The sequence below is a fragment of the Xiphophorus couchianus genome, chromosome 18 (assembly GCF_001444195.1).
Source record: "Xiphophorus couchianus chromosome 18, X_couchianus-1.0, whole genome shotgun sequence".
Lineage (NCBI taxonomy): Eukaryota > Metazoa > Chordata > Actinopteri > Cyprinodontiformes > Poeciliidae > Xiphophorus > Xiphophorus couchianus.
The window spans coordinates 27,944,899-27,965,403 of NC_040245.1; the positions used below are offsets into that span (position 1 = coordinate 27,944,899).

General features: G+C 38.5%; 2 protein-coding genes across 3 annotated transcripts; one reads left to right on the forward strand and one right to left on the reverse strand.

Moving 5' to 3' along the window:
• The first annotated feature begins 1,645 nt into the window (after window positions 1–1,645).
• ca4b (carbonic anhydrase IV b) lies at window positions 1,646–7,164 on the forward strand. Its single transcript, XM_027998855.1, has 8 exons — window positions 1,646–1,820; window positions 2,120–2,164; window positions 2,253–2,417; window positions 3,517–3,662; window positions 3,793–3,885; window positions 4,570–4,636; window positions 4,787–4,950; window positions 6,646–7,164. Exons 1-8 carry the CDS (start codon window positions 1,703–1,705, stop codon window positions 6,808–6,810), a joined length of 963 nt encoding a protein of 320 aa, XP_027854656.1. The 5' UTR covers window positions 1,646–1,702; the 3' UTR covers window positions 6,811–7,164.
• A 5,070-nt stretch (window positions 7,165–12,234) lies between these two features.
• On the reverse strand, window positions 12,235–17,548 carry LOC114161318 (RIMS-binding protein 2). 2 transcript variants are annotated; one of them, XM_028044527.1, is made up of 5 exons: window positions 16,205–17,548; window positions 14,321–14,477; window positions 13,842–13,963; window positions 13,674–13,745; window positions 12,235–13,579 (listed from the first exon to the last, which is right to left on the reverse strand). In XM_028044527.1, the coding sequence occupies exons 1-5, from the start codon at window positions 16,424–16,426 to the stop codon at window positions 13,514–13,516; spliced, it is 639 nt and encodes a 212-aa protein (XP_027900328.1). In that variant the 5' UTR covers window positions 16,427–17,548; the 3' UTR covers window positions 12,235–13,513. The 2 variants fall into 2 exon arrangements, with proteins under 2 accessions (XP_027900328.1, XP_027900327.1); XM_028044526.1 differs by having other exon boundaries at window positions 13,674–13,963.
• Between the last annotated feature and the right edge of the window lie 2,957 nt (window positions 17,549–20,505).

Genomic DNA, 20,505 nt, shown 5'->3' on the forward strand with positions numbered 1-20,505 from the left:
CTCCAGAACCCTGCTTTGGGTGTATAGCTCATCCAGTATTTCACGACCGGGACAATAACCACACTGCTCTCCCTATATCTTATAGACCCTCCTCTCCATAACCTCTCAGCTTGTACTCCTCTTATACAAAGACAAGCTGGGGAGTGTTACTGGGGGAACACTCCCAAGGCTGCATCCTTGCAGCCTGACCTTATGGCTGGTCAGACAAAACTCTTCAACTTTTTCAGTGATAGATTTTTTAAATTAAAGTTTTGTGGATGTTACTGATCAGTCCTACCAGAAATCACAACTTTTAATGCAAATCTGCTCAAACTTTTGCGCAGACTTGCAATTTTCCACCAATCCGACCCATTAGCTTAACATTTTTGTATATTTCCTTTTTTTCTGACCAATCATAGCAACTCGGCTGAATTTTGACCAATCCCCTTAGCTTCGTTCTAAATTAGCTGTTTCACAACATCTCTTAAAAGCCGAACATGCAAAATGAAAGCATGTGTGACATTAAACAGTAGCATTTGCCATTAAAATGCATTTAAGATGTTCTGTAGGATTTGTTTACACTATGTAAACATTTCATGTTAACTTGAATGACCAATATGGAATTCTTCTTTTGCACTTTGATAACTCCTCAGGCCATAATAAAGACACTTGAAAATGTTATTTTCACTTTAAATATTTACCATGTTGAAATCCTATCTTTTTAGGTTTGGTTATGTGCAGCAATTCCAATCTTTTTTCAAAACAGTGTTATGGCAAAAATGAAGCGTAAAAAAAAAGAGCAACTTTGACCTCAACTTTTTCAAAAAGGTCAATAATTTTGGGCTGCAGCAATCACAAGAAAACATCCTGAAGGGGCCGACTAATGCTGTGCTATGTTTGTGGTTTGAGGATGGAATATCTAAAAAAAATATGTAAAATTGACTCAGTGAGTTAAAAAATGTTCATCAAACCAAAGTCCAGCATGACTGAGCTCTGGAGTAATAAACTCTATGTTTGAACTTCAGATGGTTTGGTTCGTTAAAGTAGTCACGCATTACATCGTAAACCTGTTTGCAGGCATAAAATAACGAGAAATCACCATCATCCGCTGTTGACATTAATTTAGTTACTGAGCAGAACAAAAGGGATTTAAGGTCAACGCATTCAGGTGAAACTTGACAGGATTGTTGAATCTAAACTCTATCAGTCAAGGTAAGTGAAAAATGGAAAGGACTATACCTACTTATTTTAAAAAGTCTTGCAGATTTGAATGGTTGAAAGAGCTTAATAACACTTAAGATGCTCGATAAAAGTTGGAAAAGTATTTTTTTTAAAACTACAAATATGGCATTATTGCAGAAAATTCTTCCATCAAATGAGGCTGTGAGTATTGAGAGTGAAGGTGAAATCACTAAAACATCATTAGGCAGAATCAGCAGAATGTCGATAATTGCAACTAAGCATTGGAAGCAAATCTGCTCTCAGTCTAAATTACAATAGGGTTAAAACATTTGATAACATGTTTATTTCTTTATATAGCTCTAGATAAGGAATTATTATTACTTTAACCTCTGTTTTTATTAAGTTGATGACAGTCAGCATTTTCTTGTCATTATCTCTCCTGAGATATCACCAATCCAGATGGATAGCAAATTATTCATTTTGGGAGGGGTTGATAGGTGGACCTACCTGACCTATAATAGACCGCTGGACATCCCGTCGAATGTTTCACCTCCACAGCAGTCAGAAAACGCAGACAGACGTAAAGTGGGTTTCCACCATGCAGCTCACCTGGGTTTTAATTTGCTTTGCTTTGTCCGTGAAGACCATCTCAGCTGAAGGTATGTCCTGCAAAGAGTCACATGAACGAGTTCAGATCTTTAAAATTAGACAGACTGCGCCTTTTCAGGTCTGCGCAATGTTTTATGTTAATGAATTTGTTACGCCTTCATCAATCTTTGGAGTTAGGGTTAGGGTTAATTTACTAAATTTAATCTTGACAAATTGTGCCTTCTTCGATTCACAAAGACCCGGCACAAGACTAGTCACTAAATCAACTGAAGAGTATTGACATTTGGATGTTTTCAATGCAACATCTGTTGATGATCTGCACACCATCATCAGTGTGTCTTTCTTCCAGAATGGTGCTACCAGTCACAGGTTAACGGCAACAGCACCTGTCCAGGTAAACCCAGCTTCAGTCCAGTCACATGAAAGGTTTTAACAGGTAAACTTGTTGTTTTACCAGCCTTCTTGTCATCTTCTCCTCACAGGTCCGGATGCGTGGAAGACAGTTTTTCCACAATGTGGTGGCAGATCTCAGTCTCCAGTGAACATCGTGACGAAGAAATCGGTCAAAGACGAGCGCCTTACCCCGCTTCAGTATGACGGCTACCAGGAGGCGTCTGAGGTCCTGCTCAAAAACAACGGTCACACCGGTAGGTCTCAGGGCAAATTACCTTTACGCTGGAAAAAACGGTAAATAATGAGGAGATCACAAAGGTGGAGTGGGAGTAAAAATGCTCAGAAGGTATTGTTTGGCTGTAAGCTATAAAGATAAGGATGACAAAAGGAGTCGGAAAAAGAGCTTGAAGGGAAAAGGGCAGAGCTGAGAGGAGTTTGGTGGACATTAGGAAATTCAAATAAAGCAAAGAATGTTTTGAAGAGGGGAGTGTTGACTGTTTCTGATTTCTCAACTTGTTTTATCTTCATGATCAAATTCCCTCTAAAATATTTATTTTTATCCTTGAATTTGAATTGTTTTTGTTTTGTTTTTTACATTTATTATTGAATATTGTCCAGTAGAAGGCCAGGATAATGACAAATACTGTTGGCTTGAAGAGTTTAATATTGTACTTCTTGTTTCTTGCTTAGTTGGTTACTTTGTTGGTTCCTTCGTTCCTTATTGCCAAAGACAGAAGAAAGGCTCTAATTCTTGGAGATACGACGAATATATCAAGAATTTGTCTTTGTTTTCATGTTCTTTCATAAACTTTGACTGACAACATCTTGTTTCTTGATTGGTTGGTTGGTTTGTTGGTCCGATGGCTCGTTGGTTCCTTCCTTCTTGCTAGTGACAGAAGGAAGGCAATATCTCAGATTCTTGAGATATGACACACATCTGAAGAATTTGTCACTGTTTTCAAGTTATTTGTAAAATTTGACTGACATAACATCTTGTTTCTTGGTTGGTTGGTTGGTTCATTAGTTGGTTGACTTATTGGTTGGTTCGTTTGTTGTTTGGTTCGTTAGTTGGTCTGATGGCTCGTTGGTTCCTTCCTTATTTCTTGCCGGTGACAGAAGGAAGCCAATATCTCAGATTTTTGAGATATGACAAAAAACTGAAGAATTTGTCATTGCTTTCAAAGGTTCTTTGTAAACTTTGAGTGACATAACATTTCAACATTTAAAAAAGAATACTTCATTTCAAAAATGTATTTAAAAATATGTGTACAAAGATGTATATTTTGCTTAGGTTGTATAGATTTTTTTCAATAGTATATGTTTATAAATATATATTTCTTTTTCTTTTTTTAGTTCAGCTGGACTTGCCTCCTGGTATCGTGATCAGTGGAGGACAGTTGGCTGCAAATTACAAAGCCCTTCAGCTCCATCTGCACTGGGGCAAGGACGGCTCACCTGGATCCGAACACACGATTGATGGAGAGCAGTTTCCCATGGAGGTAATGCATGCAACAGGAGCATATTTAACTTTTTTATGACCTTTGTTTAAATACTATAAACCTCACCTCAGGAAAACCAAAAAAAAAAAAAACAATAAAAATACAAGTATATCTTTCATCTAACCTGTAGATGCACATTGTCCACATCAAAGAAAATTACAACTCATTGTCCCAGGCTGCGGAGGACCCCAGTGGAATTGCAGTTCTTGGATTTTTCTTTGAGGTAACTTTACTTCTTTTTATTTCATCAACAATCTGAATCGAGGGTTAATGTGACGCCAGTCACCAACATGTAAAAAGCAATGAGGGAAACCTTTCATCTGAGGAAAACCTTCACGTGCCGTTGCATGCTACATCTATTATAATGCAGCATGCATTATACCTATTAACTTTAAGGTTAAGGCTATTTAAGGCTATTACTTTACCTTAAAGTAATAGGTAGCTTTAAGGTAGTTAAAGGTGAGGTGTTGCCATTATTGCTTTTGGGAAACTTTTTTTTTCGTAGAGGGGAAACGCGGTCTTAAAACTGGGAAGAGCTATAACAGTAGCGTGTAATTAAACTTTGAGAACATTACGACATAAAAGCAGGCCTTATATTGCGCTCAGTAAAGCCTCAGTCAGTGGCAGGTATGAAGTGGCGACATAAATCTGTCCATAAATATTGTTTGAAGACTCTTCAAAGAGCTATGAGTGTCATTTCAGTGTGACCAATTCATCATCGTTATCCTGAATTTTCCCACATTTTCAGCTTCCTCGGTTGCATCAAATGACCGATCATATATCTTCTTTTTTCTTTTTCTTTTTTTTTATCTTCACCACCTGATGAGCAAAACTCATCTGCTGTGTGCATCACCAGTCTTTATATAATCCTGATTTTATTTCCAGACACTTTCTTTCTTCATTTCAGGAGTCTGCGTCTGAGAATAAGAAGTACTCTTCCCTAGTTGATGCTCTGAAGCGGATCGTTAGACCCTGTAAGTTATTGCAGATTTCATGGATTAAGAACATAATCCAACCTCATTTTCTGCACGCTGATGTGTGTTACGGCTAAACAACTTTTCTCTGAACCTCACAATAAATGGACTGAACCTATTGTTCCTCATCCGTCTGTTTTGAACCCCCAGCCAGTAACGCCACGCTGCCAGGCATCTCTCTGGAAATGCTTATTCCCCCTCAGAGCAGCTTGGAGAAATACTTCCGCTACGACGGCTCCCTCACGACTCCCGGCTGCGCTGAAGCCGTCATCTGGACGCTGTTTGAAAGCACCATTCCTCTGAGCGGCAGTCAGGTGATTGGGACATTTTGTTCAGCGTTGTGACACTTTGTTGATAGTAGCTGTGTTTGAATTAGCTGTAGAATTGCACAAATTGAAATTTCCAAAATAAATCCACCAACTGGAAACACGGCAATTTTGAAAAAACTAACGTTTTTTCCCGGTAGGATCAGGTGATTTTTTTTTTTTTCTTCCAGCCATATCGAAATGGCTGCATTTCACAAAACTGCAACGGAGACACTTTTTTCACATCGCGGGTCACGTGATCAACAGTTGGACGTTGCTACTTACGAAAGCGACAAAGAAGACAACGGGAAGTAGCAGGATGACGATGGGGTTATTTTGTCTGTTTTTGACAATGTACAGCCGGATCCACCAGAGCTCTCACAGCGTCACACAGTTTACGAAAAGCTGTGTGTCATTCAAACATGTCGAATCCATAGCTGTTCTGTGATCACACCTACTTACTCCAAAAGGCCACATACGTGGCCATTGCCGAGTTTAAGCGGCTTGTCACCAAAACGCCTGAATATGACACCAATGACTGATGAGTGTCATGGCTGGAATATGAATATATCTGTTGCTGCCATGATTTTTATTGACCTAAAGCGTGAACAAGTTTATTCACATTATTTTAATTTCATTTCTTTATTTAATGGACAAACCGCAATTGCAAAATTGTGTTGTTGTTTTTTTTTCCAACATTAGCAGAATATAGATAGACGAAGATTTGCACACATTTGTAGTGGAAACGCAGCTGCTGTTGGCTGAATCTTCCTTAGATTTGTAAAGATTAAAGGTTTAATCTGATCTTTTCAGGGATCGTCTCTCCCTGAAAAAATTTTCTTCAGGGAGATCACAAGTGTTTGATTGGAATTATACTCAAAAGTTTGCGACAATAAGTCAAACCCAGTGTTTACTTGACTCACTGTTGCTCTAAAAAACCCAAATGAAGATTTAAATGGGGCAAATTAGGCAAAACTGCAGCCTCCAGCTTAGCCACCGCCCTACAGAGCACCTCCCTCCCCACAGCTCCACCCACTCAGCTCCTTCAGACTAACCAGCACCTGGTGGAACTACACATCAGCTGAGCTCATTATAGGAACTACTTCACAGTGCAACAATCCTGAGAACCATTTAAAATGACACAATGAGAAAGTTTGGTAAGACTTGATTTGACGGGTTGTGAATAAGACTGTCGTGACACCGTCATAAACATGACATAACACCTATTATGAACATGAGTAAGTCTTCATGAATATTTATGACTTGTCATAAAGTGTCATTCGGTAAATCGTGACACTTTTAATACAAAGTTGACATTATTGAAAATGTCTTTGTTATGACAACTTGACATTAAACAAGAAATCATGATCTGACATAAATTTGTTATAAAAGTATTAAACTTGAGCTTTAATAACATAAAGCTACATGATTTTTAAAGTTAAAGCATTAAATTGCAAAGTGAAAATTTTTAAAGTCATATTTGTCATATTTTTATAACAACTGAATGTATCACAGGTTCTTGACTGTGGTATAAAATGGAACTATGGGCCTATAAAATACATAATACCAACACTTTATTAAATAATATTCATCACCACCTGCCTTTTTGAGCACTCGTCTCATTTCTTATATTTACATTAATTACTGTTTTGTTGTGCAGAACTGATATTTAACCTCTCGTTGTGATTTTTGTCTCCACTGCAGCTCTCTGCATTCTGGCAGCTTCAGTTTCCCGAAGGGGAAGAAATGGTTCAGAACTACCGGCCAGTGCAGCCTTTGAACAGCAGGCGTGTGCTCTACTCTAAAGGAAGCGCTGTCCTGGTCAGCTGGGTGCTGCTGGTCACGTCGCTGCTGCTTCCCACTGTCTGACGGACAAAAAGCTCTCTTTCACGCAGACTCCGTAGAGAAATGTGGTGAATGTTTGACTGTTAAAAACATGTAGAGAAATTGAACAGACTATATATTAAGGCTAAAAGCTTTTGTTTTGTTTAAATATTTACTGACATTTTCTGAAATCAGAGTGTGATCGTGGTTGTAAAGTTACATCATTATTTAAGTTTCAAAGATTACGGTGATTTATTTAAAAGGTGTCTTTGATTTTTATTTTTTTTATATTTTTTGTGCCTCTAAGCAAATATTTTGTCTGTCTTAAGTTAAGCTTGAGTTATTTTTGAATTTGTAACTATTCACATCAAAATGTAACCAAAAATAAAGAGAGATTTTAAAAGAAATTAAGAGCAGAAATTGCTGTTGGATATCAGGGGGAAAAAAATTGTTTCTTAGGTCAAAGCTTTGTGGAACGCCGTCATAAAATGATTCTCCAGCCCTAAATGTGGATGAAGGCTGCAGATAAAGGAGGAGAATCAAAGTGCACAGAGACAGGAGAACGGGATGGTTATATGAGTCATGATTTAATGACTGAAGTCCAAACAATTACAAAAACTGGAAACCAGAACATCAGACGGGGAGCAACAGTGACATGAAGTAACAGAGCAAACAGAAGGAACTAGTAATGAGTCTGAGAGGTAGATATACAAAGGAGGGGACGGAGAGGACAAAGGGTCTAATTAGAGGAACTGACTGCAGCTGGGACAGGAGCAGTGAGGCTAGATGAGGTAAGTATCTAACAGCCGGGGAAGGGAACGGCAAAGAGACTCAGGCAGAAACAGAGGAAGCTAAATAATGACAAAAATAATTAATGTATCTTACAAAATTACTCCATCACCTAAAAAGAGAAACTAAACTAACAGAAGGAGTAAACTACAACGAGAACATGATACTAAGTGCAAAGCAAATCAAAAACAGTAAAGAAGAAACTGAAAGAACAAACTAGGCTCAGGGAAAAAATATTGAAAATATGAACCTATATGATGAAACAACACAAGAAGAAGTCCACTACTGGAAAGTAAATGACACTAAATAGTCATTTGTTCTACTGATCACAGCTGAAAATCTTAACATGTGACTGTGACTCCAACACTTGGCTCCTTCAGACTAGCCAGCAGTAATTAGCAAACATCTGGCTGAACTGAGCATCAGCTGAGCTCATTAAATGAGCTACTTCTCAGTACAAAGCTGGTAAAAACGTTGTTAAAGACTTAATAGAGGAGCCATGTTGTGATGACTTCCTGAAGGCGGAGTTTCAGAAAGAGCGGGAGTTTCTTAAAGAGACAGCGGCCTGATTTTACGATTTTACATAAAGTCAAATTTCTTTAAAGTTATAGTTGAAACATTTTCATAACAGCTGAAGGAAACATAATAACTTGAGTATAAGATAAAATCCATAATACTGCCCTATTAATATTCATGACATTTGATAATACTCTCTTCCTTTCTCACAACAGATTTTGCTTTAAATTCCTTTTACATCCACCAGGTGGAAGCACCATACAAATGCGATCAAATTACTGATCTCTCTTTAAATACATTCGGATCAGTGAAGGTTTAATGTTTCAGCCTTTGCATGATGACACAGTTTCAGGAGCAGAAGAAGGAGTTTTGTGTTGGAATTAAACGTCCGTCCAGTTTGTAGAAAACTTTTCATCTTCCTTAAACGTCATCACAGTCCGTCACAGAACAACAATACACATGAATGCATTTGTTTTTCTTCTTTTGGCTGATAGAAAACCAGTAAGTGGTGGTGGCAGCATCATGCTGTGGTGACTCTCTACTTCTGTAGGAACAATAAAGTAGGAGTTAGGAGAGGATGGATGGAAGGAAAGCTTGTTAGCGTCACAATCTATTGGGTGTTTTTAGTTTATGTTGGATCTGTTTATTGTTATTTATGTTCTACAAGTCTTGCCATATTCACTCTTCTCCGTGTTTATTATTGTTGTTAAGGTGTTGCCATATATTAGCTCAATCTTTCCTGTTTAGTTTCATGGTTTATTCTCGTGCTCCGTCTCTTGTATACTTGTGTTTCTTTTTCTTTAGACAACAGTCAGGCTGTTTCTGGTTCCTTCAGTCTCCTTCCCTCAGTCTGTCTGTGTTTCTCATTTAGTCCTAAAAGCCTCTCGGTTTTTACCGTCCCCTGCTGTGTTATTCCGTTCCCATGCCTGTTTCTCCGTTTCCATGCTCCTTCTTCCATACTCCATGTCATTTTTTCTCCTTTTTTGTCCATTGGAGACCTGTAAGGTTTTGATCTTCATCACTAAATCTTCTAAACATGCCTCGTTTGAGCACCTTGGATCTGTCTCGACCCGTTTTGCTTCTTTGACAGATAGAGCCTGTAAAAGACCTGCAGGGGGCAGAGAGGCGCTTTTCAGCAGGACAGCAATCCAAAGTGCAGCTGGAGCCATGGAAGGGTTTTCATCAAATCACGTTCATGTCGAAGACTGGCCCAGTCAAAGTGCAGACCTGAATTCATTTGACAACCCTTTTCTTTTTGTTCACAGACATTTTCTATCGAATCTCACTGAAATTTTCTTCTGTGAGAAATACAACTCTTAGAGACAGTAAGTATCCATTTAGTATAAATAAATGAATACAAAAAATAAAAGAAATAAAATGAACCAAACTTGTTTTTTTTCCTTCCATGATTATGTTTTACCTTCTTTATTACTTTTTTTTTTGTCTAAACCAAAATCTGTGTTTTCCCCTTAAGAATTAATTTATACAATTTTAACAATTTCTTCCCAGAGTTTTTCCACCTGCAGCCTCTGCAGCCACTAGGTGGCAGCACTTTACAAGCATGTTTGTGCAGATTGGTTGGTGAGGCCCTCAAACTGTATAACTGAGCTAAGATGAGCCGGGAAAAATATGCTTCTCATATTTATATGTTTTGGAGAACAGCAAATATTAATCTACCATGTTTTTGACCTAATGATAAGCTACTCTTCTGATAAGAAAGTGGGAGAAAAATTAGTTTTAAATAGCTTTGGGGGATCAGATGTAGACATGGCTCCCTACCTATGCTATTTACTTATGTACTTTTTCACATTTTGTTACATTAGTTTCAGATTATTTGGGTTTTGTCCACTAGACAAAGTAGCACATCATTGTAAAGTGAAGGCAAAACGAGAAATGGTTTTCAAAACCTTTAATGTGAAAAAAAAAGTCACATTTTGGGAAGGCAGCATCATGCTTTTCTTCAATAAAAACAGTACAGCTTCCAACTGATGGTAGGAATCTGCACATCCAGGTAAAACTGCACTGGAAAGTTTTAGATCATGATAGCTCTAGCATATATTTGTGTCAGAATGGCCCAGTCAAAGCCATCCATCCATCCATTTTCTGTATACCTTTGTCCCTAAAGGGGTCAGGAGGTGCTGGTGTCTATCTCTAGCTAATGTTCCGGGCGAGAGGCAGGGTCACCCTGGACAGGTCGCCAGTCTGTCGCAGGGCAACACAGAGACAGACAGGACAAACAACCATGCACACACACACTTACACCTAGGGAGAATTTAGAGAGACCAATTTACCTGACAGTCATGTTTTTGGACTGAGGGAGGAAGCCGGAGTACCCAGACAGAACCCATGCATGCACAGGGAGAACATGCAAACTCCGTGCAGAAAGACCCTGAGCCGGGAATCGAACCCAGGACCTTCTTGCTGCAAGGCAACAGTGCTATTGTGCAGCCTGGACCAGTCAAAGCCCAGACCTAAATTCAATTGATGTTATCCAGTTTGCAATCCAGTTGAATATAAATGCACACCATTCATCATTGAATTTTTGTTTGAAAAAAATAGAAAAAGAATAATCAGAATGTGTAACTTTAAGTGAAAATTGTTGCTATTTCATTTGTAGTTTCTTTTGGCTTTTTTGTTTGATTATTATTATTTTTTTTTACAAAAATTGTCACAACTGTCTTTATTTTTATTTTTTCTACTAGAACTTGGTTTGCACATTGACTCTGCAGGTATGTATCTCTTGTTCATGTAGATGTGTGTTTGCTGAACCCAAACACCTTTGGGTTTTGATCCATATTCTGTTGTCTGCAAATTGGCTGTTAAAGGCAATAAAGATACAAAAATATACATAAAAAATATTTTAAAAAAACATTAATCCTTTCTATTTTACAATTATGCTTTTGCTTCTAGTGTGAAATCCCAATAAAAACAATGAAATATTAAAAGCAGGACGTTATCCAGTACTCAGTGACGGCTGTACTTGGACGTTTTGGGCTCCTGGCTCCCTGATGCCATCTATCTCTGTCAGCTCAGCGCGCTGATCGTTCTGGATGCAGTCCCACGTTGTACAGGAATAGACTTGTGATGCAAGCAGAGCTCTGGGTGCAACAGTGCTGACATAATCTGCAGACTGCATAGTCATGCTCCCCTACCATGGGTTCACTCTGAACATGCACACCCCCACACACACACACCATTATGACAAACATGAGCACACTTTTTTTTCTTTCTTTTTTTTCTGCATTCATATTTGCTTTCTTAGCTTTCAGTCGAGTTAAACTTACTGTCGGTTCATGCACTTTTAATATTTTTAGCACCACTGCTTCTCTCTCCTTCTTTTTCTTTTCTATCAGGGCCATCTTTTCTCAGTTTGATCGCCGCCCATCCCCCTCCCTCCCCCAACTTCCTCTTATTTCTTTTGGTGTGACTCTGAGGTTTGGCATTGTTATGACAACGGAGGACACAAGGCTGTCTCTGCTCCATTTGCAAAGTTTCTGTTGCTGCATGCACATTGCAGAGCAGAGCGTGCACCGCCTCGCCTGGGGAAGCCTCTGCAACAGCCCCCTTCCCCCCCACACACACACACGCATGCACACGCCCACACACACACACGCCTTATCACACACAGAGGTAGGCGTGAAGAAGTTCTCAGAAATATGAAGACCTTCCTGTAATCTGAAACGCAGAATGAAACACCTGCATGGCTTCCATCCTTTTTATTTTCTTTTTTTTTTAACCTCAAGATCTCCTGAAATGTAAGCTTTCTAGATCATTTTTTTCATGTGAATTATTATTGATGTCTGGAATCAATAGGGTCCAAATTTGCCGCCAATGCAAGGCTTCATCTCTGAGGGTTATTTCCTTAAAAAGGGAGGCAGCAGCAGCGATGCATTCATGGGTTCAGAGTTTGAATTTGCATCCTCGTCTTCGCATGAGTGTGTCTTCGAACTGTACATTCAAACTGACAAAAGAGCGATCATTGAAAATACATGAATTCAGAGAGACTTCTGCAACATCAAAGAACATCCAATTGAACCATTTAGTATTTATGATGAAATATCAAAAGTTACAAAACAAAATGAATGAGTAATTTGAGTCACATCAACCACAAGTTCAAAAACCAAATAATGAAAACAAAAACATCAAGAAAGATGGAAAACATTCTATTTTATGGCAATTAACTTTTATTTCAGCTTTAAGGATGTGTTCAGACACTTCAGCATGCTAACCACAAGTGTGCGTGCGCGTGCGTGCGGGTGCGTGTGTGAGCTTTTCCTGTGTTGACCACGTGGTTCAGACAGGGTTAATAAAAAGATCGCGCTCACTTCTGGGTTTCCTCTCTTCTTCAGAAGTCGAAACGCTGGTAAGATCTTGATTAGTGGGTTTATCTAATCATTGGGAAACTTGTTGGTTGTTTTTACCGTTTTGTCTCTTTTTACATTAAAATGCTTCATTATCAATTTGATTTTACACTACGCTTCGGTAGTTTTGTTCTGTTTTTTTGTTGAATGATGTTGAGTTGGACGTTTGTGGAAACCAGCTTTCACCTTCACCTTCGCCGTCATTCTTCGGAGTTTGAGCGGGAGCGCCCAGAAGCTACTGACATACAGTGTTGTCACCCATAAAGTAGAAAGCACTACTAAACTTCACTACACAGTGTAGTGTTTCCTACTTTATGGATGAGTATACTGTTAGCTGCAGAGGAGAGTTAAAGAAGAATCAAGCCAGATGACGTCGAAGTTCATGCACTTGATTTGAACTTCTTTATACTTTGTACAATATTCTATTAACCAACAGATTGATGTTAATATTGATAACATTTGTTGAGGAAATGATTAAGTCTGATCTGTAGATGGAAGCATGATGTTGCAGTTGTTGCTTTAACTTGGTTTTCTGAGCTTTTTTGTTTTTACATGAATGTTTTAATGTGTTATTTATTACCTCTTGCATCAGAGATTAAGCATGTTTTAGAAAGCAGATGAACACAATATAAGGCAAACTAGATTCAGACACTCTGGTCTGCACAATGCTGTGACTAAAAGTGTATTTTTTTAAGGCTAGAAGTCACCAGACATCCTTCAAGTTAAATTCTCTGGAAATAATTTTGCTGGATTACAAAAAAAATATATATTCTTGATTAAATCATGGTTTTAAAAATTGTCTCTTTTTTTTTCCCCTATAAGGTGAGTTGGAGTTTTTCTTTAAAATGATCAATAAAGAATCTTATCCTATAACCTGTTTCTCTTCATTGTTCATCATCCTGATTGTTGTGGAGGGCTACTTGTCATACTTTGAAGGCCTTCTACAGCAAAAGTAATACAACACTACTATATAAAATAAAAATATACACAAATATTTGACATATTTACATTTTCTCAGTAAAAGCTGCTGATTTGATTGTGTATGTGACTTGGTATTAGTAGCAGAGGTGTTAGCACGGTGTCTAACTCCAGGGTAAGGGTTGCAGGAAGTTCGAGGGAACCAAACCTCGTCTTCCGTGAAGATCTCCCTTTTAAAAAAAGAGAGAGAGAGAGAGAAAGAGAGAAAAATGAACTTCTGTGCAAACATTAAATTAGAAATCAGTCAGCAGAGTTTGTGCTCACAAAGTAAAAACCGTCTTGATCCATGTCACCCAACACATAGATGATGTCTCCAGATCGAAAGCCCAGTTCGACCTGAAACCCAAGGAAATTCATTTTAGGGTTGAAGACCCCCCTATAGATAAGTAATATGCAGAAGTCTGTGGTTAGTTTGACATTTGAAGCGCTCACTTCACTGTCCATGTTGGGGGAGTTTTCCCATGGATCGTAGTCGAATAAGGCCACCATTCTTCTAACAATCACATCTTCATGAATGCTGGCAACATCACTTAGCTCTGGTGTTAAAGACATACCTGTTTTGGAGAAAATGTGCAAACGTATTCTTTAAACAAGAGTAAAATAAAGAAGAAAAAAACAAGTAGAGAAGCTGTATTTAAATTTCAAGCCTGCCTTATGAACCCACAAACACAAAATGCTAAATAACTTTTTTTTTGTTACCACTTCCTACATAAAGAAAACTGCTCTAAGCTAACCTTGCACATGAGCTCAGAGGAACTGGAAGAGGGTTTAGCTCTAATCAGATTTTTCCAGTCAATAATATTAAAGATGCTTGAGTGCAAAATGTGTTTTTGCTGATTTAGGTTCATTTTCTCTCTATTTTCTGTCTGCGAGTCACAGTGACATTCTTGCAGAAAATGAAGAGTTGGTACCTGTGTGGTCCACGGGCAGGAAACCCTGCAGCATGAGAACATGCTTCAGGTACTCGTCGTCCACTGGGACTTCAGCCACCATGTTGCTTGGCACGTAACCGGAGAGACCACCAGACTCTCCATGGTAGAAACCATCGGAGTCTTTGTCTCCAAACACCTGGCGAGGCACACAGACCGCATGTCTCATCACTTTGTTCAAACATTAATGTGTGCACTTGTTTAGGTTGCTTTTTCAGAATATTTTCAGATTGCTAATTTTGCTAACGTGTTTCTCCTGACTTCCTGACAGGTAGTAAAATTATTAATGTTCTGAAGTGGCCCAGTCAAAGATTTGAAAATGTTTATTTTAGCATTTAGTGGCAAAGAGGCCTTCCAAGTTAAAAGACTCGGAGAGCAATACTGAACACAAATTACTGACGTACCATTTAAAACATGCAAAGAGCAGAGTTTGATTGCCGTTTGAAGAAATTTACCTCACTTTTTCAACGAGCTGTTATTCATTCACATGTAAATAAAGACATAATTAGAAAACTCACACTTTTATATTGGTTTTCTATCTTCATTTTCTTCATCTTATTTAATGTTGAAAACAAAAGCCCTCTTGGTAGAATTAGAATAATTTTAAGTCAAGTCAAATTTACTTTTATTGCACTTTACAAATAGTATGTTGCCGTTCCAAAGTGTTGTACAAGATCATCTAACACAAACCTAAATCTTTTAGGGTTATGAATAATTGTGGATTTATCTTTACTATTCAAAAACCAAGAGAGCACCATTTTCTGAATCAAGTTTAGGTTAAGGCAGGAGTTGGGAATGTACCGGTAATGCTTAAATCAAGGGTACGTGAGAGAGCATAGAACTCAAAAGAATGTCCTAATACTGCCAGAAATACCGGTGTGTGGGTGTGTGTGTGAGCGTGTTCTTGTATTTAATACATTGTAAGGACCATATTTCTAACGCTACTTTATGGGAACCCGCTGCTTCTTATGGGGCCCAAACCACAGGCCTTTTAAGAAGGGCAGTTTTGGGGTTATGGGTTAGGTTTAGGACTAAGGTGTGAACTGAGATGAGGTTAGACTAACGGTTAGATGTGAACTGGTAAAGGTTAAGTTTAGGATAAAGAGCAGGGTTAGACTACAGAAATGAATGAAAAATAATAACAAAGTCAATGCAAAGTCCTCGTGAACACACCCAGACATACATAGTGTGTGCATGTGTCTCCTTGTATTTATACATTGTAAGGCCCGTTTTCTCCACAAATACTTATGTTTTGAGGACCCACTGTTCCTTACAAGGCCAAGGTTAGCCATAGAAATGAATGAAAAATCCCTTGAGAAGATATTAAAGCATATTGTGTGTGAGTGTTTGCGTGTGTGTGTGTATGAACCAGGTTCTTATATCCTTGTGGAGACCTATTCTTTCAACATAGGTCTGTGGGGAGCAGTGGGGACCACTGCTCTCTGTGGGGACATTTTCTTGGTTTCCATGTTTTGGGGTAAGAAGTTAGGTTAAGGACCAAGATGTGAATTGACTTTTGTTTGGGGTTAAGTTGTAGAAAATTAATGGAAGCAAATGTAAAGTTTCCACAAGATATGAAAACACGAATGGGGTGTGTGTGGGGGGGGTGCGTGCGTGTGTGTGTGTGTGGCAAGAATGGAGTGAGAAAAGGCGGCAAGTCACCTAAATGAGCATCAAAAAAACAGAAAAGAAAAAAACAGTTACAGGAACTCAAGAGAAGAGTTCATGTCTCTGTACATGTTCAGCGGGCCTGCACAAACAGGAAACAGCAGCAGTATCTAATTTCAAAGAAACCTCTCTGCAGATTGAAAATGAGGAAGCACAACACACATTGCAGAGAATCACTAAAACATAAAGCGTCTTTACCTTGATGATCTGGCCAGGCACAAAGGGCAACTCCTCCGCCGCCGTGTCAGGGTTGGGAGACATGGCAGCCGGGTTGTACGGGTAAAGAGCCACAAAGAGTCGAGCGGTGGGGATGGAGACCTGGCTGGCGGTCTCCAGGTCCCACTGCCTGAGGTCCTCCGGGGTGGCGACCCTCACCTCGTCAGGGTATATCAACACATCCAGCTCTAGTCTGGTCTCCATCAGCGCCGGCAGCTCCCGACTGTCCACCTGGCAGACAGATGGCTGCTGTAGACAGCAGATCTCTCTTTAGCTTCATCCTAATTTGAGGTAACTAAGCTAAGCAGAAGGAGCTGTAATCCTCTTTGAAGCAAGTGGATGGATTCATTAGTTCAGCAAAGACTGTGCACCGTAAGACTGCAGTTTGAAAACAAATGAGAGGGAAGACTTCAATTGAAAGCATCAAGTCAATAATTTACCTTTTTCATTGCATCTTAGCATCAAGAAGAAGATACATTTGGAGTATGTAGTGACCATTTAGGAGTTCTTTACATTAATACTGAACAAACTGTTTAAGATATAAAATTAAATAATTTCTAACCAATTCCAAGAAGAGTCAAGCACAATTATTCAATCTGAACCGTTTGTCTGCAGTAAAGCTGACAGTGTGAATATTTTGCCTTGATTAGGGCCATTTTTTAAACTCCTCCACTTCCTGCTTACGTGGCTTGACCCAGTTCACAGGCCATGGAAAATAAACACTTCCTCTCTTGACCTTTAGTCGGCAGGGTAGGTGGCAAGCTGCTCCTAAAAGAAACACAAGTTTTGACAGCTACTGTGATAATTGGGATGGACTGAAATGTAAAAAGGAAAACTGATTTTGAAAGATCTGGGTTGGACATGTCCGACACGTATGGCGCCTTGAACTTTACAACATTTTTGTCATGTTTCAACCCGCAACGGCCGCGTCAAGGACTCAAGGCCTCCAAACGTGGGTCGCGCTAGACCCTACGCCACCACAGCGCGCCCAACTGTACTCTTAAGTATGTGTTTCTTAATAAACAATTTTAAAAAAACAACAGGAAACATTCGCTCTGAGAGAACAAAAAAAACCCTTATATTGCCAGAAAGAACATAGTCAAAGATCGGGATTACAGGAATGATGTTCATTAGACAGATGAATCTTGATAGGTATTTTCCTTTCGAACCTAAATAAAAGAAAGAACCACAGACAACGTATATGAATTTTATGTAGAGCTTTTGCAAAAGGAGAACACTCTATCGAACCTCTCCTCCGATCAGTTCTACAGAGCGTTCTGACCTGCCCTTACAAAAACTCCTGTTTTTATTGTCAAAGGAGAACAGGCAAGGGGCAGTCAAGAAAACAACAGAGGTCGTAAAGCTTCTAACCCAAACATCTAACAACCCAGCTCCAGATGTGATATCTGATCAAAGGTCTGAGCCCGGTTCAAATCTCGGTCAGTACTGTCAAGAAAACAAAATACGACTGCTCACAGGTGGTTACTAAATTAGGAGGTGTTCTTGTAAAAGGGTTTAAGGTCTGAGAAACTCAGTGTTATCTATTTCTCATAAAGTTGAACCGACAGTAGTGACCTCCAGGTCATTTAAAGAAGAGAACACTTTAAACAGAAAATCACAAAGATCTATAGACTTAATGTGAACTAGAGTAAGAAAATAAAATGATAATACCAAAAAATCTCTAACAAATCTGAATTATTTGGACACCAGAACAGAGAACATTTTATAGCAGTCCTAGAAAAGAGTCTCTTAACAACTGTGAAGCATGAAAGTGGATGTGTCATGGTCACATCCACTTTAGATTATACCGTATAAAATTCATGGTGCACTTACAGTATATAAGGGGAAAATATAAAACATGTAAACAAAATAAAACTGAAGTAGAACCGGACCTTTCAATGTGGTCGGTGACCCAAAACATACCAATAAAGACTATCTGAGAATTCAAAAATGGAAAATCCTGGGTCAGGTCAAAGCCCAGATCTGGATCTTATTGAGATGCTGTGATTTGAAATTGACTGAACATGAAAAAACTTAATAATGTTACATCCTAAAGAGAAAAGTGGAGCAAACTTTACTCAGACCGGTAGTAGTTACTCACTAAAATAGTTTTAACTCTACTCTTAATAGCAAGAGCTAAAGGGATTGATCCTAATTGTTAGGCCTAGTTTTGTCCTGAGTTGGAACTTTCTTAAAAATTTACATTTTTGTTTTTTAAGTGCAAATAAATACATTTCTTTTCTAGGGATAAGAATATGTAAGAAAACATTAATACTGTATGTGAACATTTTAAACAATAAACAACTGAACACTGAATGGGGTGCGGCTCAACTTGGCACTTTTTTCCCCACAATGACCTCAAATAGACTTGTTCTGTAACTATCAAGAAAATCCCACTAGAACAAGATTTTCTAAATGTGATCCTTTTACCACAAGCCAATGTCAGCGTTCAAGCAAAAATGTTTCCCACAAAAAAGCCGGTAACAATTGCTGACATTTTGTCATCGAAAAATAAAATCCACCCCAAATTAACAGGAGTTTAAGTAATTGAACAGGATGCACCAAAAAAATGTGCAATGTATGAAGCTTGCTGTTTATTTCACACAAATCATGCTACCCAGTCTGCAAACCACACATTTCAGTTGCAGTGTAAAAATAAACTACCTTGTGGCTTCTCAGAGCGCTGCAAAATTTGGGGCTTTGTGCTCTGCTACGTTTTTCTGTGGTCTCGCTCTGAGCAGCAGCACATCCACAAACTCCAGAAACTTTTGTAAGACATTGCCAGATGGGGTCCACTGATAACGTCGGCCTGGCAAATGGACAATGAGAAAAATTGGGAAATGTTTCTTTCACATTTAATCTAATTTCATTGGCTATCATATTTTCTTTGTATTTTTCATCTGGCAGAGAGAAGAGGGAAGTCTGGGCCTCCCTACTTAGGCTTCTATCCAACCCCAGAAAAGCACAAGAAAATGGATGAATAGATGGAAATTTTTTATTGTGTGTTCTTGTATTTTTTCTTCCAGACTTTAAATGAGAGACAATGTAATTTAAGTGTAATAAATATTTTTCTGATTAATCCAGAGGGTTTATTGGGAACACAAATATTAAAACACAGTCACATCAAATATGAGACACCCGATACTTGAATGAGACAGTTCAGAACATGCTTATCCTAATCTGTTGCATAATTCCTCTGTATTTTGTTTTATCAGGTTAAACGTTTGCACACTGTAACACATGAATTTCCCCAGAAACGAAAGAAGTAAAGAAAGTGAAGCTAAATTATTACTGGAACAGTCTTTACTAATCCGGACCAGAAGGTGGAGCTGTAACAGCTAAAGTTGCAGGTGGGGAGAGACAGCATTGTGAGAAAGATTAAGAATCTGAAATCAAAATATCTCTAGATCAAAATATATACAATACAAACAAAACTTTTTGACATGTAAACAATTACAATAGAAAAATCCATGAGGTGATTTTAAGTTAGCTTAACCTATAAATCAAAATCAAACTATGTCAAATCTTGATGACCCAGAGTTGTAAAAGAGGCTTAAAATCAACATTTTAAATAAAATGAGACATATTAAATATTCTAGTGAGTAGTTGTTCAAGCTGAAATCTTTTATAGAGGTTTACAAATCAGTATCTAACCCCGAGTCCTTTTTATTTTTATACTTTTTGTCAATGTTTTGTATTGTAATTTTATGTCACAGACCAACAAAATGTGACATCGCCTCAATGATAGCTGAAAATACTTTTTGGTAAGTCTGAAGAGTTAACCGAATCGAGAGTGTATGCAAACTAACATATGACAGTAAATTAATCGAAACTGTCCCTTTGTTCTAATTGTTCTGCTGAAAGTTGAAGTTCTGCTCCTGCTCAAGTCTTTTTCATCAAATGAACAGTTTTGTTTTTGTTCTGAAGCCAGTCAGTTGCACTGAGATCTATTTAGGGCCATCAGATTCATAAAATACAAATTCCACAAGTCAGATTTCAACTAGCAAACATTTTTAAAACCACTTTCCTTCATGTCACAATGAAGTGATGGAATGATCAGGACCCCTGACCATACCTTAGATCAGGGGTCCTCAATTCCAGTTTCTGAGGCCCCATGTCCTGTAACGTTTAGATGCCTGGTTTAACAAGCCTGAATCAAAATCACTCAATTACTTCCTTGGTATGCAGTCACATCCTGCTCATGATCTGATTATTTGACCCAGGCCTGTTGAAGCACAGACACAGTGGCGGTTTCTGATATGGGTGACATGGGCATCGGTCCA